Source organism: Tupaia chinensis, unplaced genomic scaffold, assembly GCF_000334495.1.
Source record: "Tupaia chinensis unplaced genomic scaffold, TupChi_1.0 Scaffold000215_1, whole genome shotgun sequence".
Taxonomy (NCBI): domain Eukaryota; kingdom Metazoa; phylum Chordata; class Mammalia; order Scandentia; family Tupaiidae; genus Tupaia; species Tupaia belangeri.
In genome coordinates, this window is record NW_006159690.1 from 1,272,755 (window position 1) to 1,299,243 (window position 26,489).

At 39.6% G+C, this 26,489-nt stretch overlaps 1 protein-coding gene across 4 annotated transcripts in view; it reads left to right on the top strand.

Moving 5' to 3' along the window:
* PATJ (PATJ crumbs cell polarity complex component) overlaps positions 1-26,489 on the top strand; it is a 385,928-nt gene that overhangs the window by 122,845 nt on the left and 236,594 nt on the right. For all 4 annotated transcript variants that reach the window (XM_006147509.3, XM_006147510.3, XM_006147511.3 and 1 more), the window contains exons 19-25: positions 768-884; positions 2,606-3,001; positions 6,277-6,400; positions 14,713-14,887; positions 19,663-19,734; positions 22,316-22,493; positions 25,192-25,302. In XM_006147509.3, the coding sequence (XP_006147571.1) occupies positions 768-884; positions 2,606-3,001; positions 6,277-6,400; positions 14,713-14,887; positions 19,663-19,734; positions 22,316-22,493; positions 25,192-25,302 (1,173 nt within the window). The remainder of the gene's footprint in view (positions 1-767; positions 885-2,605; positions 3,002-6,276; positions 6,401-14,712; positions 14,888-19,662; positions 19,735-22,315; positions 22,494-25,191; positions 25,303-26,489) is intronic.

Consider the following 26,489-nt stretch of genomic DNA (forward strand, 5'->3'; position numbering starts at 1 on the left):
GTGGTCTCATCATACTTTGTCTCCCTTGTGGTACACTTGGTGGCCTCTTTTCTAATCGACTAACATTTTCTGGCCATTTCTCAGTCCACAGCAGAAGTGGGAATAGAGACTGTGAATAAGAAGTCAGATGGAGGCAGAAAGACTGACTATATAACAGTTTATGAGAACACAAATATTGTTATTAAGTCTTGAGTTGGGTAGAACTATATCATAGCTAATGGGGGTTCACATTCTGGCCCCAGCAGCTTGTAAAATACGCTGGGTGCATGTGAGTGCATGCCCCATTATCCCAATAGGATGGAGAAATGAAGACGGCTGGGATTGTGGCATGACCGCTCCCCACTGGGGACTGGTTTCTCCTTCTTTCTCTCTTTCTTCTTCTGTCTATCTCTGGTGAGTACAACTAAAAGGAGATGAAGATTTTTTTAAAAGCAGTTTGAGAAGCTCTGATCTGAACATGGCTTCTTTTTTATTTTTAGAGAGAGAGATTTTTGCTGTTGCAATCTCTCCTGCTCCATTCTCTTCCCAGGATTTTGGGCATGCACGCACACACTGGTGTGATTTTCAAGCAGCCTGATCTAGGACTTGAACTGCAGTCTGTTAGGTAGCACCTTAACCACTCTGTCAGCTGCTGACCCCTATGGCTTTCTTTTTAATTATTAAATAAAGTTTATTCCAATGAAACAATATAAATTTTGTATACTTGCACAATAGAATGATGAGAATTAATTTGAAGGCAGTTTGCTAATAGTGAATTATATTTTCAGGAAGATGCTAAAGAAGAAGGTTGTTATACCGTACATTCAAGCAATACTGAGGACCACACTGAACTTTCAACAGCAATTCATGATATAAATTCTTCTTTAATACTTGAAGCACCCAAGGTATTTGGCAGTTCATTTCTCATTTGAATGATTTGCTGTGGGCTATAGTTTCCGTAAAGAAGACAAAAGCTTATCCTCTCTCATTGGCTAAATAGATAACAACTTACATAATCTCCTCTCTCTTATTCTGTGTTCTAAATGGAAATTTTTTCTTCTCTGTTTTACGTTGCTTATCTAAACAACACAGGCAAAATGTAAAGCTTTTTTAAAAAACAAACATACCTTATTTTATATCACTAACATATTCCTAATTTTTTTTTTTGAGTAGAACATATTGTTGAAAATAGACCTGCATTAAAAATGTTGTAGAAAATGGTCCTATACAAAAAGTTTCATACTTTTAAAAAGTATGCTTCAATTTTAGACAACGTATTTTGAAGCTGTTCCTTTTTTATTACTAGAACAAATTATGCTTATGTTACTTTTTGCAGTTACAATATTACTTCATTTGATGACTACTGTCTGGTGATAGTCTTTGCCTAACTTGTTGACACTCTGCTGCTGATATTAGTTCCTATAATATGCATTATATTTTTTAGTGTAGACTTTTTCATTAAAATTTTGTAGTTGCGTGATCACATACACCCTCCAACCATAATATTTTTGTTTTGGGAAATAACCAGCTTACAGTTATTTGGTAAATCATACTAATTTTAAAACGTTGCCACAGTGGTTTGTAGCTGTGAAGAGGAAGGAGTGGGAAAGAATAGATTTATTGTAGAAATTTAGATTTGATACTGTTTCACGATGGGACTTAAAATTGGAAATACCATGGATTTTCTTAGAACAATGTGGGTCTCATTGTACCCAGCACCCACAGGCTCCCCAGAGTTGGGTCAAAAGCTCAGAAAACCTGTATGTATGTTCATCAGACATTAGCCAGAAACTCAGTGGTTTCTGCACATGTAGGTATATACTAGCTGTTGTGATTAGTGAAAAAGAAATCAAAAGATATACTGTGTTCATTCTTTGTTATCTTTTATAACAGGTGACAAAATGTATTTCTACTATATAGTATATTATAAAAGAGTCATATTCAAAGTAGTTGAGATATACTCTCCTTATCTTTTTTTTAAAAAGTATTTACTTTTATTGATCCTTATTTTAAATTTGACCAGAGAGAGAGAGAGAGGGAACATTGAGAGTCCAAGCTACCAGCTGTAGGACTCAAACCATGGTATGCCATGGGGGGGTCCAGTGCTTTAACCACCATGTCACCTGCTGGCCCCACTCTTCCTTATCTTTATAGAGAATGATTTTTGAACATTTGAATAGCCAGAGGGTTTCGTTGTGTTTTTAGTTAATCTTTAAGATTCTGACATCTTAAGTCTGCTTTCTTAAGTTACAGGATGAAGTATATGTTTATTTTTGTACTACTTTTTATTTTAGGTGCATGGGTTAGATATTTAGTGTAGCAGTCTAACAGATTCCTATTTCCAATGGAGAGTTTTCAAGTGGTTAGTGCATAGTGAACCTTTTGGAATAGTCATTCATCTTGCCAAGGGCAGATTCCTGCCTCTTATTTTCCTGTTTGTCCCTTTTCTGGTTTGAGGGTTGTGTGGAAGAGAGCTTATACCCGTTTCTCTTGTGCAATGTAGAGCTATTCATGTTAGAAATGCATTGGCATATTACAGGATTGTCAGCATTTTAATTTTCCAGTTAGTGTGTATAATACAGCGTTAAAACAGGTATATTCTGACATTTTAAAAATGTATTCACAGGGATTTAGAGATGAACCCTATCTTGAAGAAGAACTTGTGGATGAACCATTTCTAAATTTGGGGAAGTCTTTCCAGTCTCAACAAAAAGAGATAGACAACAGCAAGGAGGCCTGGGAGATGCATGAATTTTCGACTCCTGGATTGCAGGAAATGGGTCAAGAAAGAGAAATGCTTGTTGATGAAGAATATGAGCTGTTTCAAAATCAGTTTCAGTCCATGGAGTTGTACCACTCATCGCACATGCGAGAGGCCCCCGCCGTGCCCTCTGGGAAGGAGCTTCACTTCGGTACACAGTGGTTACATGATGATGAGCAACTGGAGCCTCAAGAAGCAAGAGCCATGCAGGGGGTGTTTTCCCAGGAGACACAGCAGTATGGCTGCAGCCCTGAGAACACGGTAAGGGATCGCAACATTCTCCCACACCGTCCCCTTCTGCACACCCTGTCTCTAACTCAGTAACTTCCAAAACCAAAAAACAAAAGAATTCCAACCAAACAAATCAGTGAGTGACGGTCGGTATTTACAGGATGAACTATTCAGTGTATAACCCCAAGTGTAAGCCCCTCTTTTCTGGGCTGTACAACTTCTCATGGAAGCCAAAACTGCAATTACCTTGCTAGGGTAGTGGTGGTTGCTCTGCCCCTTTTTTTTTTTTTTACTTGAAAATTGTTCTATAGAGTTTGTGTTCTCACTAGAGAGATAGAGAGACAGAGGGACAGTGAAAAAGCACCCCCCAGGAGGGATGGCCACACTGTAGTCCTTTCTCCTTCATTCTCCTCTCAGGATTTTGGGCATGCACCTGGCAAGTTTTTCAAGCTGCCAGGTTTAGGACTTGAGCCATGGAATCAGCCATGTGGGACCCCGTGCCTTAACCTCCACACCACCTACTGGTCCTTGCTTTGCTTTTTAAATGGTGTTTTTTGGGGCCAGCCGGTGGCATGGTGGTTAAGGGGGTCTGGACTCCCACGTGACTGACTGTGGTTCGAGACCCAGACCTGGCAGCTTGCTTTCTCACTTTCCTTCTCCCCCTCTCTGTCTCTCTCTGGTCAACTTCAAAATAAATAAATCAATTAAGTAACAAAAACAAATAAAATTTAATAATAATTAAAAAATAATAAATGGTGTTTTTCTTCTAATCTCTAAGGAATTGTTTTTTCAACATTTGTGATTTTTTTTTTCTTTCCTCTCATGGAAATACAGTTATATATTTCTCACATAGATTCGTCAGGGCAGATCAAGGCAAAATTGATTGAAAATGTATTGTTACATCTTGGTCGCCCACATTGTTCTCTGTGTTACATACGATACAAAAGCACTGAACTCTAGGACATTATATTGAGATACTTTCTATTTACATCTTGGCAGGAAAGTATTATATTTTAATAGGCTTGCCCTTGTGATGAAATCACCAAGAAACTTTTATTTTTTATAAAATTATAGTTGCCTAGTCACGAGTTAGAATCGTTTATTAGAGACATTTTTCAACATTTTTTGTTTTGTTTGTTTATCTCCTGCCTCAAATTAACTTACTGGCAAGTGAAAAGAACCTTCATGTATAGGGACATTTGCAAAAAGGCAACTTAGCAGTAAGTTCAGATGCGGAATGGTGCTGCTTTCTCTGAGGGTAGCAGTTTTCCTGTTGTGATGTGCAAAGCGTGGTTCTGGTGGCTCTCACAGGACAGACAGCGGTGGTGTCTTCCTCTGCCTCCCTTAGGCATTTACTCCTTTTTCTCTTCTGCATATGCATATGGGTCCCTTTGCTGGGCAAGGCACTTTGCTAGCTGCCTTTAGGAGATCCCAGAGGATTCGCCATGGTAGAAGGCTCTGGGCAGCCTACCAGGGAACAGATGCTTTGTTTTGGCCATGTGCGATCCAGCTACCTTAACCACAAGTCCACAGCTGGCCCAAGTACTTAAACCTTTACGACTATAGAGGAAACAGTCAAATGTATATTCGTATTTATTTTATAAATTTGGTTAACTATGTGTATTTTTAAACCAATAAAATGTTTGGGGGGCCGGCAGGTGGTATGGTGGATACGGACAGTGGACTCCAACATGGCCAACTGCAAATTGAGCATAAGGGACTCTGTTTTGAACTTTAGTATGGTCTGTGGGAGTCTAGTATAGGAATTTAGCTTAAAAACAATGGCTTCCTATAAGTTTCATGAACAACGTGAAATGAATCAGGGTATGCCTGGCCCCTTAACCTAATGGTTAAGGGAGTTAGATTTCCCATGGTTGATTGCAATCTGAATCTCTGCCCCAGAGGCTCGAAAAACATACTGTGTATTTGTATGCATGTATGCAGTCAAAATCCTGACAGGACGAAGAGGAGGAGGGCCATGACTCATTAGGTGGTGCTTTCTCCCCTCTCTCTGTCTTGTATGCACCTGCATTCCTTGTCAATTAAAAAAAAAAAATAGAGTATATCTTATGGTGGCTATGTAACTATTGTTTAGATTTATGCTTATAAAGATTCTTTAAATATAATAAAATACTTCATTGAAAATTTTGTGTTATAGGGGCCAGCAGGAGGCATGGTGATTAAACTGCTGGACTCCTATATGGCTAGCCCTTGCTTTCTCTTTCCCCTTCTCTCACTCTATCTCTCTCTCTCTATCCCTCTCTCCCTTTGGTCAAATTTAAACATAATAATAACAAAATTAAATAAATAATATTTTTTTAGAAAGAAAATCGTGTGTTATGTGTCTTATTCTGTTTGGGTTGCTATAACAAAGTAGCAGTGTTAACTGAGTAGCTTATACACAACAGTTTATTTCTCACAGTTCTGGAGACTGAGAAGTCCTAGGTCAAGGTGACAGCAGTTCCCATCTGTCCAGAGCTGGTTTTCTGGTTCACAAAGGGCACTTTCTGACTGTGTCCTCACATGGTGAAAGGGGCAGATGAGCTCTCTTGGGCCTGTTTTATATAAGAATACAAATTCTTTCATGAGGGCCCTGCCTTCATAATCTAATCATCTCACAAAGGAAGAGAAGAGTGCTAGGGAGAGCACAGCAAAGGCTTAGAGATGCATAAATCCATCATGTCTGTTGGCATCAGTATTAGAGCTATTTCAGTTGTGGGCACCAGAGCATCAAGATCCAGGAAGTTGTGTACATCAACAATCTGTCTTGCTTGGCTTGATAATTTTTTTATTCTTCTACCTTGTTAATGTTTATTTAGGTTCACTTATTATGTTTATGAAGCAAAATTTTTGTTACACAGTGTTTAGGGGCTGGATGGTGGCACCGTGGTAAAACATAACATTCTGCAAGCCCGACCTCAATGAAGAGGTTCTGGGTCTTCTTTGTGAGCCCCCTCTGACAGGCAAGTGCAAACCCAGGGTCTGAAGTGCACTGAAGCTGGGCAGATTGCAGAACTGAGGCCTTATTGGGGTTTCTCTCTCTTTCTTTCTTGCTCTTGGAAGAAATAAATAAATAAACTTAAATTTTTAGTGTTTGCCAAGAAACAGGCTTTACTAGCCTGTACTCCTGCAGATACTAAGCTGCCAGCATTCATTACTGCTTTACCCCAGTACAAACCATTACTCGAGGATGCCTGTTAGCAAGGCCAGGTTCCGACTCTCATCATTATCTGGTCTAAGAACAGTATAGCGTTCCACATGTTTTCACGAAGCACTAATGTGTTTCCATTTTTCTTCCTCTCAAGATGAAAGAGAATTTTGGCATCGATTCCTTACCAGGCCTACCCTCAACTGAAAGAAACAGTCAACAAGACAGATTTGATGATCTGGAAAATTTTAATTCATTAACAACAAGCAGTCTGGATTTAGGTTTGTGGTTTTTGTTTCTCATCCACACAAATGACTTGTTTGTAATTTTTCATTTTTAGTTTTGTATATAGTGGATTTCGTGGTCACATTTACATTCGTTATGGTATTTTGAATTTGAGTGTATTTGCTAATTAACATGCCTTAGGACACCTGAAAGAATGAAGGTGACTCATATTTCAATTTAGAATTTTTCAGGTTCTGTTTTCTGAGAGAGCTACATTTCTTCTACCTCATCTTGCTTTTTATTAACAGTGCGTACTAAAACTAAAGCTAGTACCTTACACTGAATCTGGAATAAGCCTCTAGTAATATATATTAAAATCTCAGATGCTGTTAAGTGATATTGTTAGCTCATTGAACAGGGCTGTTAAATATTAATAAAGAGAGGCATATTTTAAACATTTATGAAACATTTTATAGCCATATATTACAGTCAATTTTAGCACATTAATAACTTTGTTTCCATTAAAGAATTCTAAAAGTATAGTTCCTTTCCTTGCCTCTCCCCAATATCGATTCTTATGTACTTTTGGAAACTCGACTTTAAAAAATCATTTTTCTTCATCCCAACAGTGAAATATTGACTGTCACTATAATATTAACATCCTTAGGTGAGACTGCTAAGTTCCTTCATAACACTGGGATTTATGGAGCCATTGTTCAGGATTTATGCTGTCCTTCACCTGTTAGAATCTACTTACAGGAATAGTCTTTCTTTTTGGCATTTCTCGTGTCGTAAAGGGGGAAGAACTACAGAAAATAAAGAATGGAATCCATAATAGCAAAGATGGACGACAACTATGAGATTATAATACTGTCAGTTCCCTGCAGTCCACACCAACGCATAGACCCAACTGCAGTGGTGCAGGCTCTAGGGGCGCTGTTGTGATGCTGCAGGCCATGTGGAAGGGCTCTGGGTAAACGTCTGGGTCTGCCTGGATACAGTGGGTGTGATAGCAGGTGCATGGCTGATCATAAGGCTGGGGAGGTCATGAAGTCCCTGTGAAGGGCCTGCCTGCCTGCCTGTGTCTCTCTCAGTAAGGAAATTAATAAATGAACATTTTAAAACCAACAAAAAACAGTATGGATAGTTAATTTTTAATATTAAAGATTATGTGACTCTATCTAATTTTTCAAAATCATGAGTAGAAGAAAAATGGGACCTATTTTACTCTCCAAAATTTACCAGATATACTGCTTTTTAAAATGTACGCTTCTATGGTACTCTTGCTGCTGAATATTTAGAGGAGATTTATGGCACAAGTGAATGAATAAGTGAATGAACAGAGCTTATCTGTTTGGTCACCATTGATAGTTACGGCATTCTCAGCATATTTTAACCAGATGAATCTTGGTGTGTTGGGGTCGGGGAAGGGGGCTGCTGTCTTAAACACTGTAAGATGACCAGTGGCTTCCTAGCCTCTAACTGTAGATGCCAGTGGTCCTCCCTCTTTCAGCCATGATCAGCATCAAATTGTTAAATGTCCTCTGAAGGACAAAACCACCCCTGGTTGAGAACCACTACAATATACCATTAGGGCTAAAAGGAATTGTCTAGGTATGTGGGTTGGGCATTTGGGGGTGGAGGTAGTGGAATTGGGAAGAAGACAAGGGAAGGGATATTCTTGTAGGATGATCCAGTCCCCTCAGAGCCCTGCTCTCCCTTCTGCTGCCTATGGTGGTTTCCTGTGGCTGCTCTGTAACAAATTACCACAACTTTGATGGCTTAAAACCATCAACTGGTTGCCCTAAAATAGAAATTCATTTTCTCACTGTTTTGGAGGCTGAAGTCCTGAATCAAGGTGCCATGATCCTTCCAAAGGTATATACAGAGAATCTGTTCTTTGTGTCTTCTTTCTATGTCTTGTGGCCCAAGTGTTCATGGCTTGTCATATGATTGCAGTTTCTGGGAGAAAAGATCTGTCCTCTTCCTTATGGCCAGGTCCCCTCCTCTTCTGTCTCTCATAAAGACATTTGTCATGGGTTTTAGATTCATTTGAGTAATCTATGATGGTCTCACCTCAAGATTTTCTAAATATTTTTTATTTATTTATTTATTTATTTATTTATTTATTTATTGCCAGAGGTTGTATGCACTCACAAGAGAGAGAACGAGTGAGAGAGGGAGGGAAAAGAGGGAGATGGAGAAAGCACCCCTAAGGGAGTATCATCATGAGTCAAGACATAATCCCTTCTCCTCCACTTTTCCACCCTGTGGGGATTTTGGCATGTATGCACATGCACTAAGCATACCTTCAAGCAACTGGAGCCAGGATTTGAACCCTGGTCAGCCATGTGAGATTCAACTCCTTTAACCACTAGGCTGTGGAGCTGGCCTCTATCTCAAGATCTTTAACTTAATGGCATCAGCAAAGACTTCCCAAGTGAGATCTCATTCATAGGTTATGAAACATAGACATACCTTTTGGGGAGGCCTCCCACCGTTCAATTCACTACATTGCCTTAATCTTTCATGGTCCTATATATTTGTCTTATAACTTTTAGGATGAAACTAAACTTATATATTTTAGAGATCTTTCCTTACTAGAAAAGCATTCATAGACACATACTTTTAGGGAGATTTTTTTTTTTTTTTTTGGAGAGATTTTCACTGTAGGGCGCGTGCACTCGCCAGACAGACAGAGAGAGACATAGAGACAGAAAGCGAGAAATCACCCCCCAGGGGGGATGGTCATGCCGCAATCCCTTCTCCTCCATTCTCCTCTCGGGATCTTGGGCACGCACGCACACGCGCCCGGCGTGAGTTTTAAGCCACCGGGTCCGGGACACGAACCGCAGTCGACTACGTGGGAGTCCAGCGACATAGCCATTACGCTAACTGCTGGTTCCCTAGGGAGATTTTTTTGAGGGCCTCTTGTGACAGGCAGTTAGTGTTAACCATGGATGGATGGGTGGGCAGGTTAAGAAGGTGTTGATACAGATTTCAGCAGCATACGCATTAAGTTTATTCTACTCAGATTTTCATTTCCTTTTGAGATCCCTGAAATTCTATTTCAATCCCAGGTTCATCTATACAATGCATTTAACCTGTTCTGTTACCAAGTAAGCCTCTGGGCTTCTCCAAGCCTCTCCCTCATTTGTAAGGCTTTGGTCCAAGTATTGTCTAAATTTCCTTTCACATCTGCAGTTCATTGTTCACTATTTGTAACAATCTTAGATTTATCTATAGAGCAACACATTTATAAATCATATTTGAACATTCCATTGGAGGAGGGAGTACTTTCTGTCTCTTACTGTTGAGTGCATGCACCTTCTGGCAATAAATTTCTTTTTTAAAATATTGCTTTTGAAAGCCTATGTATAAAGACCTATTCTTGACTCTGTGATTAATCCAGAGGTATGTATTTTTAAAGAGCTTATACTTTTCATGGGGTGTGAAATCTTACCTATAAAATAGCATAATTAATCATTTAAGGCATATAGGATAAAATCCAAAGGAGTAATGCATTTAGTTTTACAAGATTTCAGACAGAAAGGAGTTCTATTTCCCAGTCTTTGACTGTCTTTCCCTGGATTGACCTCCAGTGAACCCCAGATGAAGTTCTGTCTTCTATTGCCCCCATAGTCAGTATACATACTCATTTACAAATCTCTCTCTTAACTACTAACTAGTTCCTGGGGGACAAGGATTGTATCAACTATGTTATCAAGTACATGTGCAAGAGAGACAAGGAGTCTCCAGGAAGTGCATAGAAAATGTATATTATGGAAAACCTTGCATATACATTACAAATGTTCCTTGTACCAAAATAAACTCTTACGTTATTTCCATTTAACATCAACTTTTTGAAGTCCCCATGTTTATTGAATGGGAAACTGATATGCTGTTCACGTGTGGCTCTTCAACAGCATATCAATTCACAACGTTTTTTTCTAGCTGCTAAGGTGTATGATGACCCAGTCACCTCTCTCTTGGAGTCTTGCCCTTATTTTGTTTGCCATTTTATTCTTGCACCTCACCAGGGATAAACCTATTAAAATTTCCCATTCCTCTCCTGTAAGCATTAACTTCCATTTATCCTGGAGCGATTTTTAAACTTCCCTGTTTTTCTAACCTCTGTGCCCCTGTTATGACCATTACCTAACATCTGCAAAGGCCCTCAAGGACCACATTTGTTTTACGGGCTCCTGGGTGCCATGGTGCACTCGGTGAACAGCTCTGTAAAGTGTAGCTATGTCAAGCACTGCACAAGGTGAGAAATACATGCCCGAGCACTGCCAAGGGCCCAGGGAGGCAGCAGTGGTACAAAGGACATGGCAGCCTTTGTGTGGATCAGGTAATGAAAAACTTTAAACATACCGCAGTAACCAGGGTAGCCCAGTGGTGCAATGTAACAGGCTGCTTTTACCAGCAGGCTGCATAGGAAGTAGCTCTGCAGAGAGCCAGTTCCCTATCCTCAAAACAATGGTCTTAAACATGCCTTCCTGGGTCCCACCCCAGATCCCTCTTTTTTCAGTGGGTGAAGGCAGACTAGGCAGAACTGTAACTGGCAGTGCTTGGACTGTCTTGCACCAATGCAGGCCCTACTGGGTGGGAATGAAGGCTGCCTGGGGTTGGGGAAAAGGCAACTGAGGTTTCTTTTAATCCCACCTGAGCATGACTGTTCTTTTCACCCATCTCTATCTACCATATTATCAACTGATTAGACCTTGATTCCAAAGTTTCTAGACAAGGTAAAAAAATAGAAGTGGTAGTAAGTTTAATAAAAAAAAATGTTTAGTGTAAAGAAATGGAAAGAGTTTAGATGATACGTATAGGAAATGTTTGAGAAGGCTATCTATATTCCCCAAAGATCATTTCTGATTTTCTGATAAGGCAAGTCCATAAAATATCCACAGCTGATGCACAATTCATTATGTTCTTATAAACATAAGCGATATTGGCTGAGAATTTAAAGTGGATTATTGGGATGTGCTTGATGAGTGATTAATGGACTACGCTCTCATCAGGGCAAGTCCTAGCCTTGTGTCACAGGACTCTGCGCCATCTGCCTTAGGTACACATTGCAGTAAGTGGAAAAATGACACGCATCATGTAGAAAATATGTGCACATTCTCAGAAATCGGGTGATTTTTTTTTTTTAATATGTGGGATAATAAAGCTGAGATCTGAAGCAATCCTGATAATTGAGAACAAAGACCTCTGTCCAATACGATAAGTATTTTTCAAAAAGTCTGAAGCTAGACTGTTTGGGCCCAAAATCTAACTGCTCAATTTGTAAGACAACAGAACCTTTGTAACTTGATTTTCTGTCATGACAGAGTTCTTGGTGTGGTGAGAATAACAAATAAGAGTCATAGAACTTTAGATTTCCAAGTTTATTTTTTTTTCTTTTTGAAATTCAATTCATTCTGGGTCCCATTTTTCTACTTGGCATATTGTATTGCTAAGCAAGAGTGCTTTTTTGTGGTGGTGAATCAAAATAATGGTAACGTTATTTTTCAAATTAAGCTGCCTCCTCATATTTGTTCCTTCTACCTTCTTGGAAAATTTTATTGACCTGGTTCCTTATCACCATCCAGGCCTGTGACTACTCCATTTAAAACAACCATTTCTTCTGTTCCCACCTTTGACTTTAATTTCCCTCCTGGAACACCTGTCCTGAAGTCATGCTTGTGTGTTCATCCTGTCTCCTCCTCCTGGACCACCTCCCAAGAACAGGAACTTGGTCAGTTTTATAGACTTTGCTCTCTATGATGCGGGGGGTAGTTCCTGGCTTCTCTTGCGCAGTGCATTACCACGAAGGCGCCAGAGTCTGCCCTGTATATAGATACAGAGCTCTTCATTTACTTCTGTTGAAAGTGGGATTATTTTAGGCTTCCAGTTAATATTGTTTGAATAAATGGCATTTCCAAATCACCAAGGGGGATTAGTCAGAAGTCTCACAGCTACTTTTTGAGACCTAGAAGACACATGTATTCTTTTCTCTTTTCTTAACTTGCTATAGATCATGTGCACTCACCAGAGAGAGACAGTGATAGGAAAAAAGAAGAGTGAGAAAGCATCTCTCCCGAGGGGGATGGCTATGCCCCAATCCCTTTTCTTCCATTCTCCTCTTGGGATTTTGGGCATGCACGCACACACTCCAAGCTGCTGAGTCTGGAATTTATAGCGCAGTCACCAGCCATTTGGGATCCAGCCATCTTTAATACCATCCCACCAGCTGACCTCATAGTGTTTTCAATTTCTTTTCTTTTCTTTTTTCTCCTCTTCTTTTCTCTTCCTCTCTCTTTCTTCCTTTCTCTCTCTCTCTCGCTTGCTCTCTCTCTCTCTCGCTCTCTCTTTTTTTTTTTTTTTGCTAGAGGGCTTGTGTACTTGCCAGAGAGAGAGAGAGTGAGGGAAAGTGAGAAAGCATCCTCCATGCGAAATGTTCATACTGCAATCCTTCCTCCTCTATCTCCCTCCTTTTGGGATTTTGAGTACACGTGTACACACACAAGCACCCAATATATTTTTCAAGCCAGCAGGTCCAGGACTTGAACTGTGTGATCAGCCATGTAAAATCCAATTGCTTTACCCACCAGGCCAGAGAGCCAGCACAACACATGTATTCTTTAGAATGGACTGTGAGATGCAAGTAACTGATAGCCAGCTTACTAATAATACTAGGTGTGAATTTTATTTGCTTTGCATTTTGAAAATAATATATGGTAGTTATGCTATGCTTACTATATCTATTAATAATATATATCAGCACATGATCTATTAGAGTTAGATCAGGGGAGCTTCCTTTAGTTTATTTGGGCAAGTATAGGAAAAAAACCTCTATTTTTATTAATATGATAATTCCATTATATGCTGCTTAAAACTAGGGAAGAATATAAGAAAATTCATAGATGTCCCTCAGTGTTTCAGAAGCTTATCATGTGAACCCTGCTAGGTAAAAATCAAATATAATTTAGCAGAAAATCTGTTACAGATATTTAAATAAATTATAGCCATCTGTATCTGATATTGTTCAGGTAAAAATTGGCAAAATTTTGTAACTTGAGTTTCCCCATTTGTAAAATATGTTTATAATATATTTTCTTTCTAACTCAGTTTGATATCTGTTCCAGTATGTTCCATTGCTAATAATAGCAACATCTGAGTCAGGGTAACTTAAGAGATTAGAGACTTACTTAACTCAGAGTTCTGGAGGCCGAGAAGTCCAAGAGTGTGGTGCCAGCAGCTACTGAGGGTCCTCTAGTGACACATGTGGAGCAGAACATATCTGTGACCCTGTGTCTGTGTCTCCTTTTATTTTCTTTTAAACAGAATTCAATCATGGGGACCCTGCTAGCTCTGTTGCCTAGCCCATTTTGCAATACTGTAATTGGATTAAGTTTCCCTTTAAAAAAACATTATTTATTTAATTCCATTTGTTATTTTTATTTTTTATTTTGACCAAACAGAGACAGAGAGAGAAAGAGAAAGCAAGAAAGCAAGCTGCCAGATCCAGGACTTGAACCATGTTTAGACATGTGGGAATCCAGTGCCTTTATCCACCATACCACCTGACAGCTCCGGGTTTTTTGTTTTGTTTGAGAGAGGTTTTTGCTATAGGGCGCGTGCACGTCCCAGAAAGACAGGGAGACAGAAAGTGAGAAATCACCCCCTGGGGGAATGTCCATGCCACAATCCCTTCTCCTCCATTCTCCTTTCGGGATCTTAGGCACATATGCACACGTACCCAGCATGAATTTAATCCACTGGGTCCAGGACTCGAACCACGGTCAACTATATGGGAGTCCATAGCCATTACACTAACTGCTGGTCCCCAAAGTTTCCTTTTAATACCTTCATGATACAACTAAATTCTAACGCCTGAATTTTGGGGGGATACATTCAAACTGCAACAATAGAATTAAATGAGGAACAAATATAAGAAAATTCTGAAATTTGTAAACAAGGCCTTTTTAAAATGTATTTTTATTTGATATTTGTTATTCTATGGGTTTTTTTTTAAGAAGTGAATTATCTGAGTGCTTATAATTGGAACAGCCTAGGTTAATAAGGAAAAATTAGTAGTAAGATTAGAAAACCATCATAAAAGTGATTCTTCTGATAAAATATGAATACTACTACAATGTCTTTTTCTTGGTTATACTTAAAATCATAACCTCCTTCTACTGATTAATCTTCATCTCCCTTCCTTCCTTCATTTTTCACCATAGTACCTGTTACCATCTGACATTAAGCTTGTTTACTCTAATATCAATTTCCTGTCTGATGCTCATAAAGATTGGTTGAATGACTGAAGGGTGATGAACCCATGTTGTGTTCACTGTCATCTGGATTTGCTCTTCAGGCATGATGATTCCGGATGATGACCAAGGTCCTAACTCACTCGTTGACCTTCCTGCTGTGGCTCAAAGAAGGGAACAAGAAGAGCTGCCTTTATATCAACTGCCCAGGACCCAAGTTGTTTCGAAGACTTCAGCATACACAGGAATGCTGTCTGCTAGACATGCCACCAATGCATGGTATATCATTTCCATGTGTTTTCATATTAAAAAACAGGTTTTTAAAATTGCTTCTAAACAAGTGCATAAATTTGGTAGAACATTTGGGAAACACAGGAAAATATTGTGAGTAAAATCTATATAGGAAATTATTATGGGATTCCACACATACTTAAAATTGAATCATATATACAGTTTTATAGTCTTGCAGTTGAATGTGAAATGGATTACATAGAGTGTTTGCTTAAAGAATGGGAGAATAATTCAGAGTTCATTTTAACAACTCAAAGAAAAGCATTTGAGGGTAAATTAAGTAGAAGATGGATTTAGAATGAGAGGATCTATAGGAATTAATGACTGAAATATGTTGGGAGTAGGAGAGGGTTAGCTGAGGATGACTCCTGTTCTAAACTAGGAAACTGGACAGATAGTAGGACATTAATTCTCCAGTATAAGATTATAAAGCATGAGCAAGTTGGAATGAGAAATGATGGGTTCAGAGTAGGACACACTAAGGGTTGAAATAGCCGTAGACAACAAAGTAAATAGAATCAAGTAAATCCATGAGTCTGAGGATTAATGTGGAGGTCTATCCTGACATTAGCCTTTGGGAGCAAGGTCAAGTGTAAACAGAACTCGTGGATTTGAATGATCATCCAGGGGAATCTGGATCCTACAAAGCAATAAACTGTTAAGGCATGATTAGAGGAAGAAAGGAGTGGGGTGAAATGAACAGAAGATAGAAGGAAATTGATGAACTTGAGGTTGACATAGAAACCATAGGAACAGAGCATTTTAATAAAAGGATCCTCACACACATGCTACAGAGATTTCCAGGTGGAGGAGACACACATTTTCATGGCGCGTGGCCACAGGACTCTTGGTAAGCATATTGCCATTTCAGCAGAGTGGAAATTAGTACATAGTGGGTTGAAAAATGAACGGAGGACCAGAAGTTGGTTGTAGTAAGCACTGACTAGCATTTTGAGAATGCTGGTCATGAAAAGAGGCAGATAGAATGCAGGATACCTGTTGGGTTGTCGGAAAAGTCATGACACATTTTTTCTAGAAAATCATGGAAAAATCAATCACACACACACACACATGTATATGACTACATTACTGCGTAATATGAATATATGTGAAACTCAAGCAAATCTTATTTACTTTTAGAAAGATCCAGAAAAGTAATATGTAGATGCTAGAAAGGGAGTGATAAGATAGGACCTGAAGAAGGTGAGGAGCGAGGAGAACACTGCATCCTAGAGAGGGGAACCATTGGTAGTTTGAAGGGTGGAAATTCCCCTTCTCCACTAAGAGAGGTGCCAGTAATGAAAGAAGGGCGGACTCACACGTACTTTTTTATAACATAGGGACAGAATCCCAAGAGGATGCTTGTGTAATGACTATAACTACTTTATTTATTTATTTAATCATTTAAAGAAAAGGTTATTTACTAAGCTTGATGGGGTGCCAATAAAGTGGTCGCTAAAGGGGAGAGGTGTCAGAGTAAAGATTATCTTTTGAGACAAGGAAGAGGAGGAGAGAAATGGCCTAGTGGTGGAAGGAATTTAGGAAAGTATTGACCTTCTATCCAAGTCTCCAGAAAGTGAGCGAATACACGTCACCCACTTGCCATGCTGTTGAAGAGGAGGCTCTAAGGACATTCAGGGTCAAGGTTAGGGCGTGGAGTAGTTTGTTCACGATTCAAAGAGCTTCCATGGAATGTAATGGGCAGTGCGAAGGAAACCCATAGGACAGGGGACTCCCAAGTGCACAAAGGAATTCGGGGTTATAGCAAAATATAACAGGGATGAGAGAGAGAAGGTGAGATTACTTGGCCTTGAACCTTTTGTCTTTAGCCCTTAATCTAAGAATGATTTCGCACTGACATCATTGACATTTGTGGCTTCTTAGCCTTAGATGGTGTGCATTTTCCTGTTACCTTCGGCCAGAGTTTTAGGTAGAAGCTTCCTAAGAAGTTCTTCTACATAGTCCATTGGAAAGGAAGCACACAGATAGGCCCAAAAACTCTGAAGAATCAAGTGGCTTTATTTATTTATTTACTGGAGAGGTTTTTATTATAGGGCGCATGCGCTCGCCAAAAAGACAGAGAGAGACAGAGAGACAGAAAGTGAGAAATCACCCCCCAGGGGGGATGGCCACGCTACAATCCCTTCTCCTCCATTCTCCTCTCGGGATCTTGGGCACACATGCACCCGGCATGAGTTTAAGCCACTAGGTCCGAGACTCGAGCTGCGATCAGCTACATGGGAGTCCAGTGACATAGCCATTACTCTAACTGCTGGTCCTGAAGTGGCTTTTTTTTTTAGACAGAGATTTTTTGCTATATGGTATGTAAGCTCACAAGAGAGAAAGACAAAAGCAAGAAATTACCACCCCAGGGGGATGGGCATGCTACGATCCCTTCTCCTCCATTCTCCTCTCGGGATCTTGGGCACACATGCACCCGGCATGAGTTTAAGCCACTGGGTCCGGGACTCAAACTGCGGTAAACTACATGGGAGTCCAGCGACATAACCATTACACCAACTGCTGGTCCCCAGAGGGCTGATATTAAAAGGTCAGATGTGCCTTCAAAGTATAGATCTCTAGAAAGGGCAGGCAGGGCCACAGTCTTGTTTAAGTGTCTTTCTCTCTTCCTAAGGTCACATGATCCTGTTTTCACAGCTCACCTGGTTCAGTCTTTTTCTTCCTCATCTAATATCGCCTGCTTCCTAAAGACATACAGGTGCCCATACTAATATGTCACATGGATCTGTGCAAATTTACATACATGGGTGTTTCTCAAACTAACAGGAGGTCTGTAGTATAGGTATGTTGTGGGTGATGTTCAAACTTTTCTTTGCTGTGTATAGCTGTGTGACCCTGAGAGGGTCACTAACTGCTGGTCCCTTTCAGTAAAAAATTTTAAAGAAGGATTTATACAATTTTATTACAAACTGTTTGTCAATAAAACTGGAAAGTGATGCATATAATGGACTTAATATGACGCCCTACCCACAATAAATGCTTACCGAAAGGTTAGTGGTGACAGTGGTAGCCATGTCAGTGATAGGCTTGGGCCCTGACAAGCTCCCAGGGTAATATCTATTGCTGCTGAGTGTATTAAAACACTCAAGGAGAGTGTGACTTTTTTTTTTTTTCTAAGCTAATAAAATAGGACCCAGTCACAGTAACTAAAGCAAGAGGCTAATATCTAGCAGGATATCTCAAGTTTCATCTCTAACTTGAGATGAAAAGCTTGTATTTAAAATGGAAAAAAGAAAGATCATGTTGTAGGTATAATAGAATATCTACTACTAATAATAATAGTAATATTACTACTAACAGAAATGGTGTCAAGTATCAACTGAATAGAAGGAGGTGAAAGAGGCAGAATGTCATAGTTGGATTTATGAGTTTTGTTTTAGTTTTGGGGTATTTTTTTAGTTTGTTTGTTTTTTAGTTTTCAATAGGGCAGTGATATCGCTGGAGAGAGACACGGAGAGAGAAAAAGTGAAAAATAATCACCCCCCACAGGGTGATTGGCCACACTGCATTCCTTTTGCTTCCATTCTCTTGGGATCTTAGGCATGCCCGCACACACACCCAGCATTTTCTTCAAGCTGCTGGATCTAGGTCTTCAACCATGAGGTCTGCTATGTAGGGGTCCTCCATGCCACCAGCTGATCCAGGTTCATGTATTTTAAGTCCTCATCCTATTGCTTTGCACTTAATGCCTTGTAAATAGAGGGTACCTAATAATTTTACCTTTGCATTAAACTGCCAGAAATTATGTTTAAAGTATAAATTAATTTTTGTGCAAAAAATGTTTAAATCCATGCATAGTTTTTCATAATATGTACTTTCTACAGACTTTTGGTTTTTTTTTTTTTTTGGAGAGGTTTTTGCTATAGTGTGCGTGCACTCGCCAGGCAGACAGAGACAGAGAGACAGAAAGCGAGAAATCGCCCCCCCAGGGGGGATGGTCACGCCACAATCCCTTCTCCTCCATTCTCCTCTCGGGATCTTGGGCACGCACACACACATGCCCGGCGTGAGTTTTAAACCACCGGGTCCGGGACTCAAACCGTGGTCGACTACATGGGAGTCCAGCGACATAGCCATTACGCTAACTGCTGGTTCCCTCTACAGACTTTTTTTTGAAGATCCCCTCATATTCTGTAATTCAGGATTTTATATTATCCAGTCCAATAGTTCCATACTAATGCAGCTTGACAGATGAAAATATGGCTTTGATAAGTAGGAGGAAGTGAGGGTCGAGTTAGATCATGTAAGTAAATCTCCCTGTAAACCAAAAAGTACTGACTACACGAAATATCCATGTGATACAGGTGACAGGAAAGTTATTTAGGGTTAGAGTGAACAAAAGACCTAGAAAGGGGAATCATGTTTACCTATTTATATCAATTTATGCTGCACTCCTAGGTGGTTAATGAATGCCAAGTTTTAAGGAATATATTATATTTCATTATAGTAGAAAAACAAATGGGAAATTGTACTAATCAAGGACCAAGTTCTACAGAAAACAGTAGATAATGTTTATACAGTAAATAAAAGTACCTATAATAATTCTATGATTTTCTGGTGCTGTGAATGTTACAGCAATATAGTTTTGCTTTACATATTTAGCAAGGTAAGTATTATAAAAGCTAAAAAAATTAAGAGCTATTTAACTCTCTGTACATTGTGCAGTTTAAAAACTTTCCAAGAATCTGTAATAAGAGCATGTCTCATAACTCGTGTGTATTTTTCCCTTTCTCTCTCCTCAGTGAGTTACCTGAGAGGGAAGAAGGTGAAGGGGAAGAAACTCCGAACTTCAGCCACTGGGGCCCCCCAAGAATGTACGTGGATGGCATTTGGCTCTCTCAGTAGGAGCAGAAATGTTTATTCTCCTCTTTAACTGAATGGAGTGTCATGCTGCATACTCTAATGATTGAGAAATTGCAATAATTCACATGTATATTGGCCTAAGTTTTATTTTCATTTGGTCTGATACAGAGTTTTGTCTTGTTTTCTTTTTGGTCGTCCCAGGTGTGTGTGATTACCAGAAACAGAAAGGAGAGAGAGAAAGCAACTTCCAATGGGGAGTTATCATGCCCCAATCCCTTCTCCTCCCTTTCTCCTGCTGGGATTTTGGGCACACCTGCACATGTGCCTGTCATGTTTTGCCAGTTGCCTGGGCCAGGATGTGAACCATGGTCAGCTGTGTAAGATCCTGGGCTCACTTAATCTCTAGGCCATAGGGCCAGACCTGATCTAAAGGTTTTAAGCCAGGCAAAAAGACTATCACCAATATTAGAAAAATCTTTGCTATTCTTTAGAGAAAGGAATTTACAAGGGTTCAGCTATGCTCATACGGATGGGATTAGAATATGTCTTTCAGCCAGGCAGTAGTGTGGTAATTAAGGTGTTGGACTCCCACATAGCCAGTTGGACATGGGCCTGGTAACTTGCTTTCTCACTTTCCCTCTCTCTCTCTCTGGCTCTCTCTGGTGAGCATACATATCCTATAGCAAGTTATAATAATAATAAATAAAATAAATAATTATTTTTTTTATAAAAAGAATATGTTACTACTGTGTATTAAGGAAGTCAGGTAAGGCTGCCTTGAATACAGTAAAGATGTGGGTATTTTTTTAACAACAGTAGTGGTGGAGGCTTCTGTTACAAATCAATTTGTCTCACCCTTCCTCCTTCCTTGGTGGGACATCCAAGTTTGTGCCTTATTCTATTTAACAGAGTATGTTGAACCTGTCTTCCTCTGGTTATGGTTGTAGTTTTAAGTGCTTGCTTGGGCTGTCTTTTAAGATTATAAATCTTCCTTTAGCTGCTAGCTAACTTGCGTGCTCTCTCTCTCTCTCTCTCTCTCTTTAATTGCTAGAGGGCACGTGCAAGAGAGAACACCCCTCCAAAGGGGCGTGGTCATGGCAGTCCCCTTTCCTTCTTTTCTGTATCCCATCAGGATCCTAGGAATGCACACACACAATGCCCAGTATATTTTTCAAGCCACTTGGGCTAGGATTTGAACTGTGGTCAGCCATGTGGGATCTGACTCTCAGTGCATGGCACCGGACACTGTGCTACGGGGCCAGACCTTAAGCTGCTATCTCTGTTCTTTATGCATGATTAATTCCACTACCTTCACCTAACTTTGTTGTTGTTGTTGCAATGGAATTATGAGTCTTGCCTGAGTTATTTTTTCTCCTCTTTTTTTCAAAGTTCATTTATTTATTTTTTTTCTATCAAACAGAAAGACGGGTCCACCAATAGGTTTCTCACACCAAGATCCACCCTCAGCCTTAGCCAGCCCACACACAGGCCCATGTACCCTGCGTGTGTACAGGGAGACCTCAGGACGAGAACCTGGGCCCTTCTCGTGTGTCCTCAGCGTTATAGAGCGTCGCATCTCCACTCCACACTGCCGTGGGCCTGAGCGTCTTTTCCATTTGAGTCTGTTATTGGCCACTTATCTGCAGCTGAAGCAAAGTCCATATTTTGAGGGGCTACTGTCACTCCATACTTGCTTTTTAAACAATGATATGCAGGTAAATAGAAAGAAAGGAAAACCTTTCAAGCCTTAGGAGCAGATCAAATGTGGCTCAGAGCCAGCAGGCGGTGTGGTGGTTAAGGTGCTGGGTTCCCACATGGCTAACCATGGTTCAAGTCCCAGACCTGGCAGCTTGCACACCCTGAGCACATGTGTATGTGTGGCCAGAATCTCAAGAAGAAAATGGAGGAGAAGAGACTGCAGCATGACTATCCCCCATCAGGGACAATTTCTCACTTTTCCTCCTGCTGTTTCTCTCCTTCTCTCTGACGAACGCATGCACCCTATGGCAGAAGCCTTTAAAAAACAACAACAACAACAACAACAACAAAACACCATCCTGACTGAAGAACCAGAGTTAAACCTGCTGACTGAGCAGAGCGCAGCCTGGATCATGCGCCTCATAGTGGCAAATTCATTTTAATTTGAAAGTCTGTGTTTTTTCCCAAAATAATATATATGGTTGTCTCAATTTCCCACCCATTTGTTATTTCTTCAGTCCATTCTTTGCTGATGTTACAGATATAAATGAAATGGACTAATCACAGAAAATATGGAGTGACAGGAGGTGGAAATATTAAGGCCTAGCTAGAATATTGAGTTGTATTTACTGTTCTAGAAATTTATCTTTTTAGAATGTCAACTTGCACTTGTCATGAAAGGTTGATAGTAGCTTATGATTTTTGGTGCTAGATATAACTTATATAACAGCCATAAAACTATATTAAGAAAATTAATTTTTTGATAACATGCTGCTTTTGGCCTTTTGGCTCAGATCAGTGACAAGGATATGGTACAAGTTGAATATGTGCAGTGACAGCCCAACAAATTGAATGAACGTGTTGCCGAGTGAGTTGTGTTTTGTTCTTTTATAGTGTTGAAATTTTTAGAGAACCCAATGTGTCTCTTGGTCTCAGTATTGTTGGAGGACAGACTGTTATAAAACGCCTGAAGAACGGGGAGGAGCTTAAGGGTATATTTATCAAGCAAGTTTTAGAAGACAGTCCAGCAGGAAAAACAAACGCCCTGAAAACTGGAGATAAAATACTTGAGGTAAATGATGTTCGTTAGATACTGTGTTTGTCCAAAACATAAGATGGTAAAATAATCATTTGGCCAGGACAGCAGAATTGGGTTTTGTAGAACCGAGCCTTCATCTGTGTGAATGGATACATTTTGGAGTTATAATGATAAAGTTTAGAAAAACAAAGATTTTTTTCGTTTGTAATATGAGATTACTCCATTTTCGCCAAATTTCCCACTGTTTCCCATTAAACACTGTAGAAATCTGTGTTAGAAAAACAAAAAACTGATTATTACTGGAAGATGAAATATGAAGTCATCAGGAAAGTCATGATGTATTTCTCTGTGTTTTTCTGTGCAAAAATGTGTCATGATTCTCCAGACGACCCAGTAGTTTTCATATAGCATCTATGTGTTGTTGAAAATGTGCGGGAGTAGATTATCCATAAAACGTTTTATCAAACTATTGTAAGAGATTTAAAACTTTACTTTTTATGTATTTCATTTGTTCACTATTATCCTTATCCTTCTCCAATTCAGGAAAGGGCTTTTATAGAGCATTAAAATCTTTCAATGGATGCCTGTTAGAATGAAAATGCTAAAGTTCTTTTTTTTTTCCCCCAAAATGTGCATGTTTATGCAAGAATGAATGAAAGAGAGAGAGAGAGCAAGAGAGAGAACCTCCCCAAAGGGCCTGGTTGCACCACAATCCTTTTTTCTCCCATTTCTCCCTCCTTTCAGGATTTCGAGCCTGCATATAGACGCACCCAACATATTTCTCAAACCCCTGGGTCCAGGACTCGAATCATGCAGTTGGCCATGTGAGATCCAGTCACTTTAATTACCATGCCACTGCCTGGCCTCAGTTTATTTATTTATTTATTGATTGATTGATTGATTTTTAAATCACCAGAGAGCATGTGCACTTGCCAGAGAGAGAGGAAGAAGAAAACAACGCCAATGGAGTGTGGTCACACCACAGTTCATTCTCTTCCATTTCTCCATCCCGTAAGATTGAGGCATGCTTGCATCCTTTCCCAGCATGACTTTCAAGCTCTGGGGGCGCCATACAAACTGCAGTTGGCCATGTGAGCCCATCCAGCTCTTAACCACTAGATTATGGGGTTACCTCTCTCTTGAGTGGGTCTGTAGTTCTGCCCTGCTGTCCTATAACAACTCCATAGTTGGTTCAGTCCGCTGCTTTTATAGGTAACAATTTCAAACTTTCTATGCCTTTTTCCTTGATCTTATTCCCAGTTTATGGTCCTAGTTCCATGTTTCATTAAGAAAATAGAAGCAGCCAGAAAGGAGCTTCTCCTTACTTTCAGTGTGTGTCAAATCTTCTAACTGCATCCATGAGGGAACTGTCAGTATTGGCTTCCATCTAAAGCCAGTCCCCAACTCGTGCAATAGAAATCATTCCTTTTTAACTGTCAAGGAAATTGCACTTAGAGTTAAGGAAATTGCACTTAGAGTTGTCCCTTCTCTTTCCATCATTCTTTCCCCCCTCTCCATTGCATCAGTATTACTGTATTATCTCCCATCTGAAAATCCGAACCCTCCCTGGGTCCCATATCCATGTCAACATTCCTGTTTCTTAGGTCCTCCTAGCCCAAAGTAGTATCCAGAAATTGTCATTACCCACTGACTGTACACCCCACCACATTTACCAAGGCTCGGTTCCATTACAGATTTGAAAAGTTGGCACTATGAAATAGATTTGGTAAGAGCAGAGCGCTTCTGGAGACACATGGGCTTGTCCTTAGGTTAGATCTTCTGAGATTCCTAGACTAAGGAAACATTTCACACTTACCCAAACTTAGCAAACACAGGACACTTGGCCAAAAAAGAGCTTGTGGATGGTTTGATACTTTTTTTTTTAATAATACAAAAATAGTAGGCAATTTTAATATCCTGCTTTCAACAATGAACAGATTATCCATACGAAAAACTCAATAAGGAAACAGAGAATGTGAGTAATACATGATTTGACAAATATTCAACTATTCAATTGTGATAACAATTTGCTTAAAATATAATTCTTCTCAGCTTAGAAGAAAGACAAGTCCAGAGCGATTCCCCATCTTCCCCTGCCCCGAATTCTGTAATTCGCTAGTGTAGAAAAGGTGTCTTAGGATTCTATTGTTACCGATGGAACTAACTGTTCTGGATAATTATATTTAACCAGTGCCATTGTTAATAATGTATTTGTCTCATTTACTTTCCCTGAAGTTTTTCTTAAACATTGCTGCTAAAACAGCAAAGATGTTTTTTGTTTGTTTGTTTGTTTGTTTGTTTGTTTGTTTTAGGGGGAGAGGTTTTTTGCTATAGGGTGCATGCACTCACCAGAAAGACAGAGACGGAGAGACAAAAAGTGAGAAATCACCTCCCAGGGGGGATGGCTATGCCTGCCGCAATCCCTTCTCCTCCATTCTCATCTCAGGATCTTGGGCACACACACAAACATACACGCCTGGTGTGAGTTCAAGCTGCCAGATCCAGGACTTGAACTGCCGTCAACTGCATGGGAGTCCAGCAACATAGCCATTACACCAACTGCTGGTCCCAGCAAAGTTTTGTATGGGCCTGTCCTATTATTTTCTGGCATTGGTATACCTCATTAGACTCTGGCTATTCTCATAGGTAGACAATACATGTAAACCTTGAATTGACCTAACCACAATGTCTCCCACCTTTCTAATTTAAATAAATTACTTCTTTGTCATAGGTGTCTGGAGTAGACTTGCAGAACGCCTCACACCAAGAAGCAGTCGAGGCCATTAAGAATGCTGGAAACCCTGTGGTGTTCGTTGTTCAGAGCTTGTCAACCACCCCAAGAGTAAGTATTCATTCATATTTTAAAAATGTTTAACAATTTGAAAGAGCTTCAAACAGTTTGTGAAAAAAAAAAAAAGGAATTAAAGTGCAAGTTTATTTTGGTGCAAAAAGTTTTTTTAATCCATGCCAGAGGAGGAATTTGTTTTGTTTTGTTTTGTTTTTGATTACTCAAGGACAACCGTACTTGACAGAGAAAGAGAGAGAAAGAAAGCAACCCCAGTGGGACTTGATCATGCTGTAATATTTTTCTTTTTATAATTGCCAGATGGCACATGTACTCACTAGAGACAGAAAGAGGAAAGGAGAAAGCACCCCAGTGGGGTACAGTCCTGTGCAATTCCTTCTCCTCCTTTTCTCCATTCTGTTGAGAAATTGGGCACTTGCACGTTCCTAAAATGCTTTTCAAGCTGCCAGGGCCAGGATTTGAACTGCCGTGAACCATGTGGAATCGGGCTCCTTTAACTGCCAGGCTACAGGACATAATGTATGCATTTTCCATAAAATTTTAAAGAGCTTTTGTGTTCTCTATATCTATGAACCAATCTTTTGCCTCCAAATATTTCTCCCCATATTTTCAGTTACATAGCTGTATTATTATTTTTAGACAGTATTAGCTTCATAAAAATTTAGTCATTCACTTCAGTTTCAACTTCACTTCTTTTTCCCCCTCCAGTTTTAATCTCCTGGTTAAATGTGAGTTATTGTAACATGTGTTGATTTAAGTTACAGTCTACATGGGCAAACAGACATGTTTTGAATTCCTATTTACTAGCTTTGACACTATGTTTATGAAATATTTTGAACATAAAAAGGGCCAAATGTAAAAATATTCTACAGAGTCCATCAAATATGCTATATATTTGTTATGTATAAAAAGACAACCATGTTGATATGAGATATCCTATTTTCTAGGAATTAATTTTAGTCACCCCTAAAACTTTATTTTGCAAAATGAGATGTTTAGATGATAGTTACTATTGTGACTTTATTTTTAGACTCCTTGATCTTCATCTTCTGGATCTACACACACAAAATTTTGATTTTATATACCATGATGATAAATATAAGTGATATATATATATATATATGTGTATATATATATATATATAAATTTATGTTTCATTTATTCATGCAAGAGCTGAGCACACTCAAGAGCAAGAGAGAGGAATGGCCTCTCCATGGAGCCTG